Source organism: Grus americana, chromosome 13, assembly GCF_028858705.1.
Source record: "Grus americana isolate bGruAme1 chromosome 13, bGruAme1.mat, whole genome shotgun sequence".
Lineage (NCBI taxonomy): Eukaryota > Metazoa > Chordata > Aves > Gruiformes > Gruidae > Grus > Grus americana.
This window is the reverse complement of record NC_072864.1, coordinates 22,622,730-22,640,795: the sequence shown is the minus strand read 5'-3', so window position 1 is coordinate 22,640,795 and position 18,066 is coordinate 22,622,730. Positions and strand designations below refer to the sequence as shown.

Sequence of the window (18,066 nt, the reverse complement as noted above, 5' to 3'; positions counted from 1 at the left end):
TGGACCATGACTCAGGGATCCCTGTCCAGGCCTCCCACCCCAGCTTTTGACCAACACGTGGCCCTGCTTGGCCCCACATGTCTTGTGAGGTGCCAGACTGCTGCCATGGGAGAGCCAAGTGGTTCTTCCCATCTGCTTTGCTGAAGGTCCCCAAAGGCCCCAACTCGCAGTGACCGCAGGCTTGGGCACTTTCTGTGTTTTGGGGTTTTTTGGGGTTGGTTTTTTGGGGTTTTTTGTGTGTTCTGCAATGGTGAAGATTGCTGAAACATTTATTATTTTTTTTCCTTTCAGATAACCAGAGATTTCTCTTTCCTGGACTACATCCTGGGAGGCTGCCAGCTGATGTTTACCGTAAGGACTTTTGTTCCTCTTTGCCCAGTAAAAATAAAACTTATGTAATGGTCAAAATTGGAGAGGGAGGTTCTGCGTGAGATTTGGCACCAGCTTGGGTGGCTTTTCAGGGCAATGAGGAGCTGCCTCGTGTTGCTGTTGAACCATGTGGTTTTGGGGCTTTGGGGGTTGCTACTGCGATGCTCAGGTGCATGCAATGGCACGGAGGGAGCTGGCTAGACTTTGGCGGAAGATCAGACTCACACAAAGACCTTCTGACCCTTCACAAAACGTTACCGACCTCTCTCCCCACTGCAAGGTTTAATCACTCTCCCGTTTTTTTATGGAAGCTCTCCTTATTTTGAAGCAAACTGAGAGACTTTGGGCTGTTAATGAGACTGTTTTCTGCATTTTTACTGGCATTTCCACCTTCTTTCAAGCTGGACCATGGTTTGCCAGGAGTAGCTAAATGAGGACATTTCAACATCAAGTGAAACCACCACAATGCAGAATTGGGGTTTATAATTTCTGCAAACTTTTCTGGTGCAGTATCCGGAGAGCTGCGGGCACTCACAGTATTTCAGTTTGTATTTTGTTGTTTCGTCTAAAAACATGATGGGGGGAGAGTAGGAGGAGGAGGAAGGGTTGCCATAGGAACGGAGCGATTGGGAGAGCTTTTTGTGTGCGGCTCTGCTGCTGTGTGCTAAGGTCTTGGTGCTGGAGAGTGAATAGGAGAGAAAATCATTAAGTTTATTGGTAGCACGGAGCTCTTGTGTGAATTAGGCTTGAATGCAGAAATCGTCCTCCCCTTGTAAAGATCTGCTGGTTGTTGGAGGGTTTCTCCCCCTCCCGAGGCACCTTCGGTCCAAAAACCTGGCTGGGTTTGCACTGGGTGCAACCCGGCAGAAACACCTGAGCTGGGAGGAGGATGCTGCCACACGCATCCCTGCCTCTGGAAAGGCCACCGGTGTCCTCCCCACCTGGGGAGAAGCCACAGAGAAGAGGGACATTGTGCCTCGTGCTGGAGAAGACCAGCTGCATCCCTCTGAAATCCGTCGCCCGAGTGCTGCTCTTGGTGGCATTGCTTGCACAAGCGGGGCACACGCCTGTCTGACTCCACTGAACCCCCTCCCTGTGCCTCAGTTTCCCTGTTGCTCTCTGACCGTGCCTGTGGTGGCTCAGCAGGAGCTGGGTGCATGGGCTTGGGCAGTACAGCAGTGAACTGCAGGTTGGTAAGGCTGTAAGGTTGCTTGACCTTACAGAAGAAGTTGGGTTTTCATAGAAGCATAGGATGGTTTGGGTTGGAAGGGACCTTTGAAGATCATCAATCCACCCCCCTGCCATGGGCAGGGACACCCTCCACCAGCCCAGGTTGCCCAAAGCCCCATCCAACCTGGCCTTGAACACTGCCAGGGAGCCAGGGGCAGCCACAGCTTCTCTGGGCAGCCTGCCCCAGTGTCCCACCACCCTCATTGTACAACATTCCTCCCTTATCTCCAATCCAAACCAACCTTCTGCCAGTTTAAAGCCACGTCCCCTTGTCCTGTCGAGCCTGTTTTACCAGCCACCCTTGCTGGTGGTGGCACGTCCTGGGCTGTGAGGTCTTCTTGCCCCAGCCAGGCCAAAGTCCCTCCTCGGCCAAATCCCCGTTTGTCCTCTCCCGCTACGGATACGGAGCACAATCCCTCGCGAATCCCTTGAGCTCAATTTAGCTGGCAGAGTTATTTCAGGTTTTGCCTATATTTGCTAAGCAAACGAGACGAGCGCAGTCACGCCGCCCGCTCGCCTCTTCCCAACTCTTCCTTCCCAGTCATTTCAGATCGGGTGGCTCAGCGTCTCGCCTCTTCTGACCAGATTTAACAGGGCCTGAGACAGGCATTTCTACAAATGTCTTTAAATAGAAAGCCTAACTGAGGAGGGACAAAATGGAGTGCCTTGCTGACAAAGTCCCCTGAGAGCTCAGCAGACCCTGGGGAAGCCTGGTGAAAGGTGGCTGCAGGGAAAGGTCCGCTCAGGGTTGTGACTCTTTGGTTAAAGACCTTGAGGTCCAAATGCCCAGGTGGCCCTGGCTGCTTCAGTGTCCACGGGGCTACTCAGTTCCTGAGCTCACCGCCTGGGAGGTGGGCAGCAAGAGGCCTGAGCTGAGGTGCGGTGGCTTGCTCCAGCAAGCTCTGGGACACCGTATGTGATGTTTGCTGGTGCAAAACGCAGGTGTAATTGGGAATAGCTTTGCCTAACCTACTATTTCATCAGCTTTTTTTTAGGGAAGGTGAAGAGCTGGATTTTGTTAAACTTCTCCAAAAGTTTGAGGTTTGGGTCTTGAGGGGACTGTGTGGACCTCAAAGGCAATGGCGGCTCGGCGGCCCAGTCTGTGGTGGTGTCTGCTAACGGAGGACGGCTCTGTGCTTCTTTCTTGTCCCCCAGGTTGGGATTGACTTCACAGCCTCCAACGGGAACCCGCGAGAACCCTCCTCTTTGCACTACATCAACCCCCTGGGGACAAACGAGTACTTGTCGGCTATCTGGGCTGTCGGCCAGATCATCCAGGACTATGACTCGTAAGCACCGTGCCCTTCTGCCTCCGCCCCTGCTTTGCTGACCCTTCCCTGGCTTCCCGAGGGGCTGCGGGGATGCGTGTGCCTCGATTTCCCATCTGCAGAACCTTGCTTTTGAAAAGCTCCTTGGGAGAAAATTGCCATGTACGCTGGGATGCAGGAGGAGGAGAGGGTCAGGACAGAGTTTCTCCTCTCCCCCCGCATTGCCGCTGTTCAGAGGAAGGGTGCGTTAGCAGAGGTGGAGCATCCTTCACGGGGGGCAGCTGGAGAGCAGCTGCTTGGTGCCTTCTCGGTGCGGAGGAGATGCCCTCAGCTTGCTGGTATTTGCTGTCGGCAGCTGCACCGCCGAGCTGCCTTGTTCCCTACCCGCCCTGAGGTGTGCCACACGGAAAAAATATCATCTTGGACATCAAGAGAGAAAACAAAACAGAAATCTGTTAGTCTCGCCATGCTTGATAGTTAATTTTTTTAAAATCTCCAGGGTTACACATCTGCAAGAGACTCAGGTGTTTGGGCGAGAGGATGCTCCTGGTCCCTGTGGGTGACGAGGCAAAGCTGGACTCTTTTCTATCTAAAGATCAAAAGCCAAAGGGGAACATTTACTCTGTCTCTGTTCAGCTCTTGTGGCTTTTGAAGGCATTGTGTTGTTTTGGGAGAAGGGAAGGCTGGCACCTTTTTTAGCTGGCCCTTTTGCTGCAGTTGGGCGTTGGGCAGCTGGTAGCACGGGGAGGCCGTAGCAAGAGCCGTACAAGCCTGCTCATGTGTGTGTAAACACACCTGGACCTTTTTTCTTCTTCTCTTCTAGAGACAAGATGTTTCCTGCTCTGGGATTCGGCGCCCAGCTGCCCCCGGACTGGAAGGTGAAGTGTTGTGGCCGTCTGTGTGTTTGAGCTGGGCTTGTCCCGCTGTCGCCTGGGCAGGAGCGGAGCTGCCGAGGCTTCCCGGCGGGCTCGGTCGGGGAAAGAGAGGCGCAACGGGCGGATGCGGGATTTCAGCTGGTGCAGAGCGAGACGTGGCAGTGTGGGTGGGTGGCAAGGCAGGGATGGGGTGCGGGCAGCCCGTCCCTCCCTTCTAAGCTGGCAGGAACACGGCAGCTCCTGGCATTAACGGGCAGAGCCAGGCGTTGATTCATTTTCCTGGCAGGAGGCAGGAACAATTCTGGGGAAGGGAAAAGGCTCCTGGACGAGCATGTCAGACGGCAGCAGGGGCTGGGAGCTGGGTAGTCTCGACGTGATGTTGCACGGGCAGAGCCTGCAAGGACCAAGGACCGGAGCAGAGGGGCTTTCCCCTTGATCTTTTGTTGGGATTAGGCACTGAAGGGGTCAGAGGCTCCGTGGTCCTGCAAGGGCGTGAGCTGGAGCATCCTGAGCATCAGGACGGATGCTGTGTGCAGGGATGGGGCTGATCCTGCAGCCCACGCTGGCCGACGGGGAGCGTCTTCTCACAGCTGAGAAGAGGTGCCAGGTCACCACCATCGTTCATTACCGGCTCTTTTGGCTGTGCTTTGCTCATGCCCTTACTGTGCATTTTCTTTCTGCTCGCTGGTTTGGAGAAGTCCCTGGCTTCAGGCTGGGGCTGAATCTCAGCAAGCCTTTTGTTTTCTCTGGGAGGGGAGCTTTGCTCTGGGCTGAGCGCACCAGGGCACGTAAATCACAAGCAGCCGTGCATGGGGCCGGGAGGCTCATCGCAGCCAGCCCTCAAGGCTGGGGATGTCCTGCCTGCTCCGGCTTTGCGCTTTTCGCCGCTCTCCCGGCAGCCAAAATCCATGTGACTCAAGTGGGAGCTCTCGCTGTTTGCCAGCCACGGGAGGAGATCCCTCCATGTGCACTTTGGAGCTGATTCATCCTCCTTGGCCGGCAAATGTCTCCGGTCTGTCACTTCACCACTTTCGGTGGGAAAATCTTGGTAGGCAGCTTCCAAGGACAAACAGCCAGCTGCCATCAGGGATTTATCACCTGGAGAGAGGAACGGGAGTGGAAAACGCAGCAGGGATAGAAAGGGTACGGCGGCTCTGGCTGCTGAGGAATGGGTGAGTGGCCACGGAGCATCCTGCTCTGCTGCCGGGGGGTGTGGGGTCAGTGCCCGTGGGAAAGGCATCGCTGGGCTGGAAACAGCCCTTCCTGCAAGGATGGAGGTGGGTACCGGCTCCAGGATGCTGGCTGGGGGCTGTGGGGCAGAGGGATGATGCTCTTCTGCCCCTTCCCCCCGCCACCTCCTGCAGCCTGCCACAGAAATATTTCTGGCTGCTCCCATGGGCCTGGGGATGCTCTATAAGCACTACCAGAGAAAACACCTCGTTTTCCCCCAGAACAATGTCTAAGCCCACATAAACCTCAGTGGAGAGCAGCTCTCCCTTTCCAGGTGCTTGGTCCATGCCTAAAGGTGACCCACCCTGATGCCCGGAGCGACCCATCGGTTGTCTGATGTTAGCAGTGGGGCATCCCCCGAGCATCGCCCTGCACCGCTCCAGCCTGGGCTTCATCCTTCCCCGCCTCGCCCGGCCCGCGGGGTCCGTGCACCACCGGCGTGGTCACTCAATTCAGGTTTTTTCAGCAATCAAGGCTCTTTGGGTAGTTTCAAAGCCAAAGCAGCGGTTCTGTGATGAAACCTGTGCCTTGTGTGACGGCGGGCGGGCGGCGGGGAGCAGTGTGACCCGTGATACTCCCCGGGGAACATGACAAAGGGCAGCTATTGGAGACCAGAGCGAAAATGGGGAAGATCATTAAGAGGTAAGAGTCATATAAATCGCTCCCGTTGCCATGGCTCCCCCAACGCTTCCCAGGCGCCCGTTGGAGAGAGATGTTTTGCACACAAAAGTCTCGTTGGAAATGTCAAAGAACATCTTGCCATGTAACAGCTCTGTGCGGAGCCTCGAGCGGTTTCCCAGTAGGGAACAGGAGAGGGAAGCAGATGGGTTGTGGTTTCTGGGGGATGAGCAAAGGCAAGGCGGCAGTGGAGAGGGTGATGCTTAACATCGGGGCTCCACGGGCCGCCCCAGGTTTGGGAGATAGAACCATAGGGTCACAGACTGATTTGGGTTGGAAGGGATGTTAAAGACCATCTAGTCCAACGCCCTGCCACGGGCTGGGACATCTGCAACCAGATCAGGTTGCCCAGAGCCCCGTCCAACCTGGCCTTGAATGTTTCCAGGGATGGGGCATCTCCCACCTCTCTGGGCAACCTGTGCCAGTGTCTCACCACCCTCAGTGTAAAACATTTCTTCCTTATATCTAGTCTGATGGGGTCAGCCACAGGAAATGTCTTTGTGCCCGCAGAGCTCGGCCTCTCCAGCCAAAGCTGGTGGTTTCGTCAATGTGCCACCCCCCCCAAAGCTTTCCATCCATTTGCTTTTTCTTTTTTTGTCATATATAGGGAAACTGAGTCACGGCAGGGGTGGGATCACTGGGGGAGGTGGCAGAGAACCCTCTGCAGGGTCGGTTCCCCGGCACATGCATCTGCGAGGCACGTCTGTAACTCCTGATGGGAAAAGATGGAGCTACGTTGTCCCCATCCAGAACTGGACGAGGACACAGGCTGGCTGCAGATGAACGTCTTACCCTTTGGGGTGGTTAGAAGGAGTTTCTCCCTGTAGGTGACCGGTGAATGTGATACCTGGAGGTGCTCCCTAAGCATTTAATTGGACTCCACAGAAACTGTTTTTCAAAGTACAAGCTGAATAGGGAATGAGATATTTTTTTTTTGTTATTTTGAAGCCCTCCTGTTGAATTTTCTAGCAGATATATATATATATATACAATCTGTAGAAAGTCCAGAGGAGGTTTTGCAACGTTTCTGCCACGCAGGGGGTCTGCTCTGTAGATGGTGAGGAACACAGCTCCAAACCATTTCGTTGCTGCTTAAAAGTAAGAGAAACCCCTCCTTTGCAGTGCAAAACATGGAAATATTTTTGCTTGCCTTATCTATAAATACTCGTGTGGCAGAATTTTGAACATCTTCTAAAAATAAAGAAAAAAGAAGTGAGCCCTTTACAACTGAAAATCAAGAAATTTGAATTTGGATGTATTGCCCAAAATTGAGGCTTCTACAAGAAAGGGCAAAGCCAAGTGATGCGTTTCACACTTCGGCTCTGAGCTGGGGTTACTGGTGGCTGGGAGCGTTACTGGTTGTGCTCAACAGGCATGGAGAGACCCAAGCAGGCTGTTGACGTTCGCTGGTCCGACAGCTCGTCAGCTTTGCAGCGCGGGGAGGACTTTTGTTTGACCTACTTTTGTTTGGTTGCTATTTCCCACCCCACAGCCTCTTGCAAAAATAGTTTTTGCTGCTTTCGACACAATGCCCAGTCTAATTGGAAAGTCTGAATCAGATGCGTGTTGCTTTTGCAGTCTCAGGAGGACTCCTGCTTCACACGGCGCTTTAGAGGACGGTCGTTTTGCCAGCGTTATGAATACGCGTGTCCCGAAGCGATCCCCTGGCTGAGAAGCTCAGCAACCTCCACCCTTCTGAGAGGGAGAAAATACCCTCGTTTTGTAACTCTGGCACAAACAGAGTTGGAGTTGTTTGTTTTAGAGCCCTTGAGCTGGTGGCCTGAAAGCCCAAATCACCCCCTTCAGCCTTCAGAGGTGCTGGAAGAGGCAGACATGTGTCCTTGATGCTCCTGAAAGTCTGTTTGCTTCTAAAGGCGCCTCAGTTGCAGGTGGCAGAGCGAGGAGGAATTCCTGAGCCCCCACCTCCGATGGTTGTTCCTCCAGCAAGCTGTTGGCAAGGCTCATACTGGAGGCTGGGAGACCTGACCCTCTCTTGCACCCCTGCCACTGAGCTGCCCTGCCTTTGCTGGCAGAGACAGGTTCAAGGCAACTGTTGCCCATCCGTTTGTGGTTTCTGTCCACAGGCTCTTCCCGTGGAAGTAGATGAGGAAGGTTTTGTGGTTCACAGTCAGCACTGCTGTTTGGTTCCTCTGGATGGGCTAGTGCAACAGGCCAGGGATCAGGGTGTGCAGGACTACCTGCTGTTACCAGCATCCCACAGGACCTCGTGAGACCATGTCCCTCAGCTTGAAAGGAGGTGGTGGAAAACCTGACGGATCTTGCACCTACCTCAGAGGAGGGATGGTTTCATGGTCAATGGAAACCAGCCCAGGTTGTGCTGGGACTTGCTGTCCATCACATTCAAGTGTTGACCTCCCCTGTGCTGCCTCTCACCCTCATGATGACCCAGATGATGACGCTAATCATCTGCTGACTTTCTCATGGTAGCTTGCATGACAGGTCAGGTCTTCAGCCCGGCTCACTCTGTTCCTTCCTCCCTTCTGCTGCACCATGCCACTTGCAGAGAGATGGGGAATGGAGATGCTCCCTGTGATGTTAAAGGGAGAAATCTCAATTATAACCTGCAGTAGGATGAAGTAATTTGTCCTAGCGACCGGTGAGATGGCCCAGCTGGCTGAGAGCATCCCTTCTGCCTGCTTTCCCCCTGGGCAGCCAGTGGGAAGCCATGTGGACAAACCTGCTTTGATAGCTGTAGAAGAATGCATGGTGTGGTAATTTCGGGTGGCTCCATGATGGGGGATTGAGGAACCAGTCCATCCTCAAGTGCTGCTCAGCCCTGACCATGTTTTTGTTTGCTGCTCCTTGCTGCTTGGGTAGCAGAGGGCTGGGAAGCGTTGCTGACCCAGTAGGATGTACCATAACGTCTGACCACCAGGTCCTGCCCCGGGGAGCATCAGACCCAAACCAGCCTTGCAGCATCAGCTAAACTGATAGTGAGTAACCTGCTCTGCAGTGGCCCTCCGTGTTAATTTGGGTCTTTTCTTCTCCACAGGTATCCCATGAGTTTGCCATTAACTTCAATCCCACAAACCCCTTCTGTTCAGGTAAGCATCCACCAGGTCTTTAAGACTCCTTAGATACCTTCAGTGTCTTCTGTCCTTCCCTCTGCATTTCTCCAATAACATCTCAGGGATTTTTCAAGGTCTGTTCGGAGACAGACATTAATGGCGCAGTAGAGCACATGCTAAGGGTGCACTCAGAGGAAAGCAGAGAAAATTTGGGGGTGCGTAGGAAGGCCCAGGGTAAGATACAACTGGATTCAGCGTAAAATCCGCCTTCGCTCTGCTGTCTGGTGTGTCCTACCAGCCGTCTGCTCCTCCAGCAAGCCTGCAAGAAACACCAGGCCTGTTTAGCAGATGGGGAATTCAGGCTTCATGCTTCATTTAGCAACTGAGAGCTGCTCAAACCCTAAGTGTTAGGGGCTACCGTGGACTCCAAAAGTCATCTGGTTCGACCTCTGCCTTCCCCCAGCAAAATGGGGGCTCGGGCAGCCTCCAACCCTCCCTCACTGGTTCATGAAATCTGGCTGTGAGCATCTGCTCTTCTGCTGCCTTGGCGTCGTTCAGTCCCTCTCCGGTAGCTGTAAAGCTTCATTGGACCTGATTTATTGCCGGTGGTTTGGGGTGCAGAAGCCACTGTCCTACAACTCTTATCAGTGACAGGTCCTTCCCAAAGAACTGATTATCAGCTGATTAAGTGTGGAATTGGTCATTTTTTGATTACACACCCATGCATCCTTTCAGGAGAGCAGCCATCTACCCTGTCCTGGTGTGGCAGAAGCAGAAGGGTCTCCGATGACCTGCAGGTCCCCAACAACCTGCAGGTGGATGAAACTTGTGGAGCTGGATGGAGGTTGGGGGGGGGGGGAGGGGGGGGAATAGTTCTAACTTCAGCTCACATGACAGCGTTAGCTAATGGTGCTTAATTGGACTCGTGGAGGGCCTGAGCTGTGGCGCATCGTAATGCCTGGCTTCTCTGCTTTCCCTGAAGGTGTCGAGGGCATTGTCCAAGCGTACTCAGCCTGCCTGCCCCACATCCGCTTCTACGGACCCACCAACTTCTCCCCCATCATCAACCACGTGGCCCGCTTTGCGGCTCAGGCCATTCAACAGGAGGCTGCATCCGTAAGTCCATAAGATCCCATGATGCGATGGCGATGCCGATGACTTTGGGCAGGGGAAGGCAGGACCTGAGCTCGGTTTCGTGCCTTTCCCCTCGCTGCGGGCAGGGAGGCAGGGTCCTCCCCACCAGGACCATCCCTGGGGTCCCTGCAGCTGTGGGGTCTCAGTTGGCTGTCGTCACGTCAGACGGAGATGTAACGTCATTGCAGATGCTTCTTAGGAAGAAAAAAATAACTCAAAAACTTGACAACAGCCAACAAAACCGCAGCTGCGGAAAATCAGAAATTGTTGGGGAGAGATCTGAGACGAGGGGGGGAGATGCCACGAGGGTGGGCGTCCCTTGGATTTATACAAATGTCTTGAGCACTGTCTGAAGTGTTGGTCCCTTATCTCAAAGAGGATCCAGCGGCCCTGGGAATGGTAGTGAGAGAGTTGGCCAAGACACTCAGCGGCATGGAGTAGCTCCGATACAAGAAGCAGTAAGGCTGGCACCTTTTTTTTCCTAAAACATCCTCTGCTGAGCTCCAAGGGGCTTTGCTCTGAGCAGGCAACCTCTGCCCTTATGGGTAAGCGGGGAATGATAGTCCTGAGGAGCGTGGTCCTTGCTTTCAAAACAGCCTCCTGCTCCTGTGTGCTGCAGGTCTGTCCTGGGGCAGGACGGGCCGGGTGGTCCCAGGGGCACTGGGATGGTGATGCTGATGCCCTGGCGCAGGTGGGAAACGTGAGCAACAGGGAAAGAGGTTGAGCATGACTTCAAACCTTTGGCCTATTTCCCTTTGACACACACCAAACAGCTGGAGGAAGCATCTCCCTCTCCTCCTTGAAGATCTCCTGGGGAGATCTGGGGGTGCACATCCAGCCCTGCAAACAGCAGAAGGAGAGAGTGAGCCTGTGCCGTGGCATAAAATATGATGTTTATGATGTGCCTGGTGGCCAAATCTGAACCTTTTGCCAGGAGAAGACCTTTCTGCTATTCCCCTTTGAATAGTCTATTTATACGTGGGGGGGAATTGCTGAAAACCATGGGATGGCTCGGTTTGATCATTGCTTTTCATGCCACGTGGACAAGCAGCAGACTCAGAGCCAGGCTTGGGGTTCCCGTGCGGCCGCTCCAGCTGCTCAGCAGTCCTGGAAGTCCCCGTTAATTAGTCCATCAGACCGTTCACATCCATATGTCAAAAAGCTGCTCGTTAGTGCAGAGGCCTCGTACAACCACGCTCGGTTGTGCCGGGCCACGAAGGAGCCGGTGCCAGCGTGGTTTTGGAGGGCGAGGCTGGGGATTGAAGGGATGCCGGGATGCCCGTGTGTGCCAGGAGCTGCAGCCATGGGTCCAGCCTTGCTGGTGGTGACCGGGGTGTCCTCTTAGGGCTGTGAAGAACATCTGATGGAGCTCACTTGGGTCACTGTGGCAGCAGGCTGCCCGCAGAGGATGGCAGGTCTGGCCCCTGGGTTTTGTTGGCCAAAACCATCTCAGCTCGGACATCAGCACGTGCGCGGCAGGAGCTGCCTTGGGGTGAAAGCTTTCCTGATTCCTGCCAGGAGCACAGCTGGATCACACCCAAAACCTCCTCCCCAAGGGGACCTTTCCCAGCCTTGCCTTGAGTGCTGTTGCTCTTTCCAGCTCCAGGCACAAAGAGATACTGAATTTGGTTTAATTCAGCACAAATCTGGGTCGCTCCTCATTTTTTTCGTTTTCTCTCTTGGCATCAGTGGGGGAGGGAGAAGCCCACAGGCTCCGCACTGAGCAGAGACGCTAATCGTATGCAAATTGCACCCCTCTGTTGGCACTAATAGTTTAATCAAGGGAGATTTTAAATAATGGGCACTAATAGTGCCGTCAGAGGCAAGCCTGGGTTGGCTTGGTCTTTTTTTTTTTGGAAGCACAAAGCGTTATTGATGAGGGATCTCACTCCCCCGGGGTCTTCTCCTCTTCCATCCCATCTTCAACGCATGCAGCAAAGCCACCCCTGATGCTGCCGGCTTCTGTGGCCGCCTGGACCTGCCCTCCTCTCCCCCCCCGCTCTCGCTCACTCCCAACATTTCAAATAAAACCAAAAAAACTCGTAGTTTTTCCATGGCAACGTGGATCACAAACACTGGAGCCGTCAGCTCTTAAGGGATGGGAGGACTAAAACGTGTTGGGGTGTGGGGGGAGAAGCAGAGGGATTACACACGATTTGACTCTTGGGGAAGGATTAATAAGCTTTGGGGAATTAAAACACACCTTTCCAGCAGGACCCCTCCATCCAAACCTCCCCTTTTCTTACCACATGCTGTTTAATGCCGCCTAATCCCTTCAAGTCCTGCTTGCCCGCGTGAGCCTAATTGCTGATATCGTTAGCAGACGATCAGGGATCATCCCCAAAGCCCTTGGTGGATTCAGAGATCGGCCATTTTAGCATCAAAAAGAGGAGAAAGGGGGAAGGTGCTGCCAGGTTGGTGTGCCGATGGAGACTGCAGCCCCGGGGGGGGGGGATCCGGCCGTGGGGTCAGCCTGGTCCCTGCCCAAGCAGCTCCGGTGGCGGCTCGGCAGAGGTGGCAACCGGCCAGGTACCGCGGCTGGAGCCCGGAGGTGCCACCAGCACCCCCTGCCCCGCTGCCGTTTTCTGACTCCTCCAAAATTGTCATCGCTCCTTGGGGAATCTCCTGCCAACGCTCTTGTGCGGTGCCTGCTGCTCCCTTGCTGGTGACGATGCGCCCCCCCGAGCTCACCCCGCTGCTGCCCCCTGGGCTTTGAGGCTGACCCCCAGCATCAGTTCTTATTCCACTCATCCTCTGAAATATGTGATATTTATAGTGATAAACATTTGATGAGCTCTGCTCCCTCTTCTTTTCCTGAATATTTTCCAGCATTTTTCTCTGATCCTTTTACGGGTTTCACCAAAAAAAAGGAAACAAAGGGAAATAGTCCTTTCTGAGTTTCTTCTTTTTGACCATGCACAGAAGCCAGGGGAGGAAGGGAGGAATCAGATTAAATTAATTCCCATTATCAGCATTTCTCAAGGTTTTATTCTTCCTCCCGTATTGGTTCCCAGCCAGGGTCAGGCCCCGGTCACTTGTCCTGCTCCAGCAATGACCAGTGCTGGCCACCATGGAGGAGCATGCAGGTCTTCTCCTGGAGTTTAGTCCTACCCTCCAGACTCATATGTTGGGGTCCTGCTCTTCAGACCTACGTCTCCCCATGATTTGCTCTGAAAAGTTCAGATTTAGGGAAAAAGCTAAACAGGCAGGTAGGCATCAAAAGGGGTCGGGGTCAGGAAGGGGCTGGCTGGCTCCCCTGGCTCCGCAAAACCTCCTCAACCGCATCCTCGGGTTGTGTTTAAGCTTGACCCAGCCTGGTTTGGACTTGGAGTTCAGCACCGGAGAGTGTCGAGGGAAGACGACGCTTCGGGACGGTTTCAGGAGATGTGGGCTGGAGGAAAACCAAGAAAATGGGCTTGGGGCTGCGCTCCCTCTCTTGCTTTTCCAGGACGGCTGCACTCGCGGTTTTCAGAGGAAATGGAAAGAATGAGGAGAGGAACAAAGGGCTTTAATGTGCTTAAGTGCTTGTTTTCGTCATTTCTCCAGCACACGCAAGCTGTGTAATGTGCCAAAATTGACCCATTACTTTCCCTGGAGGCGGAGGAGATGGGCTTTTCAAGGGTCGACATGCCCCAGATTTGCTGATTCCAGCAGGACCGTTTGTCTGTCTGTCTGTCCGTCCGTCTGTCCTCCCCCAGCTCCAGGGAACCAGCCCTGTCACCCTCCTTTCCCCACGGGAAGGGGAGTGGGTGCCAACGCCACTGCCCTGGCATCCCCCCAGCTTTCCGGTACCCTCTGCGTGCCCCCCCCCCCCCGGTGCCTCCGAGACCCACGGCTTCGTACGGCAGACGGACAAGCCCAGAGCATGGGACGGGTCGTCCCCCCCAGACCCACAGCCCGGCGCTGGGATGCAGGAGATGCTCCCCATCAGCGCAGGGATGTGTTGATGGGGATCGCCCCAAAACGCGCCCTGCTGTGTGCAGAGGGGGGAGGTTTCATCTCCCAGCTCGTGACCTGGCCCCAAACTCCTCCTGTTTTTGATTTTTTTTCCATCATTAAGTATAGTAAATTGGTGAATCAGCAAAACATCTAGGGTGGGAGTTGGTTTGTTGTTTGGTTATTATCTTTCAAAAATCAGGGGAAAGGGAGCGCCTGAAATTTCTGGGTGCTGCTAAAGGGGGTGATGCTGCCTGTCCTGGGAAGCAATGAACCTTGCACCCCAAATCCCGGGGACCTGCCTGCCCCCCCGACATGTGGAGCATCCCGACCGCTCGCACTCCACAGGCTCTGGCTGCGGCGTGAGGGTGCCCCGGCATCCTGCTGCGTCTGACCCTCCGCCCTCCGCTCTGCAGCAATACTTCATCCTCCTCATCATCACGGACGGGGTGATCAGCGACATGGACGAGACGAGACACGCCGTGGTGCAGGCGTCCAAGCTGCCCATGTCCATCATCATCGTGGGGGTGGGCAACGCCGACTTCGCCGCCATGGAGTTCCTGGACGGGGACAGCCGGGTGCTGCGCTCCTACACCGGCGAGGAGGCCGTGCGCGACATCGTCCAGTTCGTGCCCTTCCGGGATTTCCGCAACGTGAGTGTGGGCAGCGGGGAGGGGATCGCAGGCAGACGTGGGGTCTCAAGCCGGGACGTGACCCTGGACGGGAGCAGCCCAGCGAGAGGCAGGAGGAAGAGGGCTGGCACCCTCCTGCCTTGCCCTGGCCCCAAACCCCACATCCCTCGGCAATGCGGGCATGGACCACATAAATCAGCACTGCAGGCAGGGGCAGGCAGGGGCAGGCAGGGGCAGGCAGGGGGAACAGCACTCTGCACCTCCGTAGCGTGCTCCATCTGAGCGTCCCCCCGTCTCTGCCACCCCTCATCAAAAAAACAGTTAATTAGAGCAGGGTCGTATCATCGAGCTGGGGTGGTACTGGGCTTGTGTCCCACGCCGGCGCCTCCTGCTCAGGTCTCACCGGTGCCGTGCCACGCGCCAAGGGGTTACTGCCCCCCCAGTCCCCTCCCGGTGCCTGCAGAAAGGGGCAACGCCGGCGCCGGCCCTGCACGTGTCCCCTCTGCGGGGTGGCCTCCCACCGCCCACTGCCTGACCCACCGGTGGGCATGGGAAAGCTGATGCAGGAAATAAAAAGACAAAATAAGCTGAAGTTCTGTGCCCGTGGCAGTCAGGCAGGAGCCCGCCTGGGCCGGACGCTGTTGCTGGCACGGGATTGCCGGAGGATGCAGGACACCAGCCGCGCTCATCTTCCCTCTTCTGGCAGCTAATCAGTGCACTTCCGTTTCACCCGCTGTTACTCAATACCTGGGCTTCCTACCGTACTGAGGACGTTTTATTCCTCCCTACCAGTGAATTATCTCCCAGAGGGAAGGTGTAGTATAGAATATAATCCCAGGCGTATAAAATGCCACCTGCCAGTAGACTCTAGGGGGTATTAAATGAAACGCCACGGTCTGGAGGCGGGGACGGCCCAGCCAGGTTTGCTCGGTCGCTCACTACGGCCGCGCTCACGCCGGGGTTTGTCTCTCTTCGCCTGCAGGCCCCCAAGGAGACCCTGGCCAAAGCCGTGCTGGCAGAGCTGCCCCAGCAAGTCGTGCAGTACTTCAAGCACCAAAACCTGCCGCCCATCAACTCGGAGCCCGAGTAGAGCCGTGCCAGGCTGCACCCTCTGCATGTTGGTCCTACCGAAAGTGCATGTTCCACATGCTTTTAAGAGAATACCCTCCCCGAAACACTTTGTACTTCTTAATTTAATTGCTAAGTTCTTAAAACTCATCCCAGAGAAGCATCTGGATTCATTTTGTACAGTTACACTAAGTGGCCAGGCCATGCCCTGGCCCCGCTCTGTTGAGTCACTTTTCAGTATTGAATGTACTTTGTATAATTTCAGTGGAACAGGATACAATTTTTACAATCAAAACTTGCTTTTTCCAAGCAATGAAATGCTTAATATATTATTATCATTCAATGAACTGGTCGTTGTATAGTTCATGTATCTGTGTTGTACCTCTGTCACGCTCTATGTTCATTTTTATACTGTGTACATGTTATATTTGTTATACTCAGGTTAATAAAGAAACTTGGACATTTAAATCAAGGCTCTCCTCGATGGGAAGGCCTGGGAGCGCAGGGAGCGGTGCTCGGCCTTTGAGTCACCCCACACCAGCTGTCCTGGTGCCCCGGGTGCTCGGGATCAGCTGCAGGCACCACGGGGAACGTGCCAGAGGGAGACTTACGGAAGGTGGAGGAGAAGGTGGATGTTCTGGGCAGGGCAGTGTCCCCTCCCTCCCTGCCGTCAGCTCTCAGTGCCCACCCGAGCTGAGGGCAGGGCTGGTGTGCGTTGCACACACGTGTGCTTGGGAAACACCGGTGAAGCCGCAGAGAACGGGCAAAGGGAGTTTCATGGTTCACTGCTGCTTCATCTCCAGAAATTTTTCCACATCAGAGTAAGAAAAGCTCCCTGGTGCCTGGGAGGAGACAGGCTGGGTAATGAAATCCTGCTCTCCAGCAGCTCCTTTGAGCTGCTCATCAGCACCGTGCCATCTCCAGCGCTAATTGCTGCTTTCTTCGGTCTTTAACTAGATGAAGGCATTTTGAAGCCAGCAGGTAGAGTTGTATGTATCACAGGGATCACCAGCCTTACTCCAAACTCAAGCAGACCCTACACCCTTCTCCCCACGAGCAAAAGCACTTGCGGTGGGAGGCTGGTGCCTCTCCCTAAAGCCTGGAGCCAATTTGCACACGCGTGTGCTACTGGCTGTGCTCGCTGCCTCTGACCACCGCTAAGGTTGCCCCTGCTGCCACCGAGTCACCGGCACGGCGCAATCACGGGGCCAAAGCTGACGGAGAGGCCCCGGAGTCAGCTCCGAGCGTGGCACTGGGCGAGGCCCCATCCCTCGGGAGAGGTGGGACGGCTCCGCAAAACGTTTGCCATGCAAAGCCCCCTGGAAAGGAAAAACCCCAACCAACACCACCCTCTTCCAAACGGAGAAGCAGCCTTTGAAGGGTGGCTCATTTAAAAATAACGCTGTATACAGCTCAGCTTCCAGATCAAAGTCTGTGGCTCTGGAAAAAAAAAAAAAAAATTTTTTTTTTCTTTCCATAAGAGAACCAACCTCACATGCAGCTGCACTAGCTAGTAAGCTCTTCTGCTAGTAGAGTGTTTGTGGGGGTTTGTCGTTTTTTTTAGCACCTCTCTGAAGCTTTAACAACTAGTACAGACAACAAGCAGTTTATGAAGCTGTCCCTGGGGAGGGGATGAAGCATACACTATGCAGCCATGGCAAAGAGAGAACAGTCTTTACAAAAAAACCCACAAAACAAAACCAACACAAAACAAAACAAAAAAAAAAATCTAAATCCACAACTGAATGACAGAGTTGTTGGAGCCAGCCATCCTTCTCCAGCGCGTTGGCCCCAGGCAAGGTTCCTGCCACAGCTGCCGTCTCCAGGTCTGATTTATCCTCCATCCCTTGCGCTCCTCACATCCCAGCACGTCATTTCTCAGCCCACTTAAGTATTTTAACATCAGACAGCTTTTGACTGCAAGAAGGTAAATGGGACCAAGGGATGGAGTGGCGAGCTGGGACAGCTCTGCGCTGTGTTTACAGGGGCCAGGCCCTGGGAACAGCAGAGGTGACTCAGGTTCAAAGGCTCGCGTGAGCTAGAGGCGTTCCCCCCGTGCCCTGTTCCTGGGAACGCGAGGAAAGTGGGGGGCTCTCACACCGGCTTGTAACAAATTACGTGTCCTCCTGGGCTTTGCATGGTCCAACATAACCACTGGCACCCCCACCCCCATGGCTGCCCATAACTAGCTGCCAAATACCACTATAAATTTCTGTCTGAATCAGTCGTGTTGACTGCAGTTACGCAAAATATCCCTCAGGAAAACAGCCCCGGCGTGCTCACAGCCAGGCCAGGCTGTTCTGACTCTACAGAGAGATTATTGATCTAGCGTGGAGCCAGGGAAGGACACCTACACCTCTCACTCCAACTGCTCAAGGCTCTTACAAGTGGAACTTTGAAGCAAAACAGGCATTTTTTGTGCACCACTTCCATCTTACTCCATAGCTAAGTACAATGAAAGCCATCGAAAGCAAAGCACTAGGGAGGCAGCAGAGATCTAGCTATTTTCCTCCTGCAAGCACCATAATTACAGTAGTTAGAGAAGAGGCAGGAGCAACTCTGGAGCAACCACAAGAGGTGCCAGGCAGCCCAGGGGAACAGTGCATTTGCAAAGATC

At 54.3% G+C, this 18,066-nt stretch overlaps 1 protein-coding gene across 9 annotated transcripts in view; it reads left to right on the top strand.

Annotated features, from left to right (window-relative positions):
- Positions 1-15,917, top strand: part of CPNE2 (copine 2) — a 56,865-nt gene extending 40,948 nt beyond the window's left edge. For 7 of the 9 annotated variants that reach the window (XM_054840486.1, XM_054840484.1, XM_054840490.1 and 4 more), the window contains exons 10-15: positions 292-351; positions 2,755-2,888; positions 3,691-3,745; positions 8,664-8,715; positions 9,662-9,795; positions 11,159-13,352. In XM_054840486.1, coding sequence (XP_054696461.1) covers positions 292-351; positions 2,755-2,888; positions 3,691-3,745; positions 8,664-8,715; positions 9,662-9,795; positions 11,159-11,536 — 813 coding nt within the window. In that variant the 3' untranslated portion in view covers positions 11,537-13,352. Of the gene's footprint in view, positions 1-291; positions 352-2,754; positions 2,889-3,690; positions 3,746-8,663; positions 8,716-9,661; positions 9,796-11,158; positions 13,353-14,165; positions 14,403-15,363 lie in introns of those variants that run through there. The other 2 variants (XM_054840492.1, XM_054840493.1) reach the window with 1 other exon arrangement.
- Positions 15,918-18,066: the final 2,149 nt, after the last annotated feature.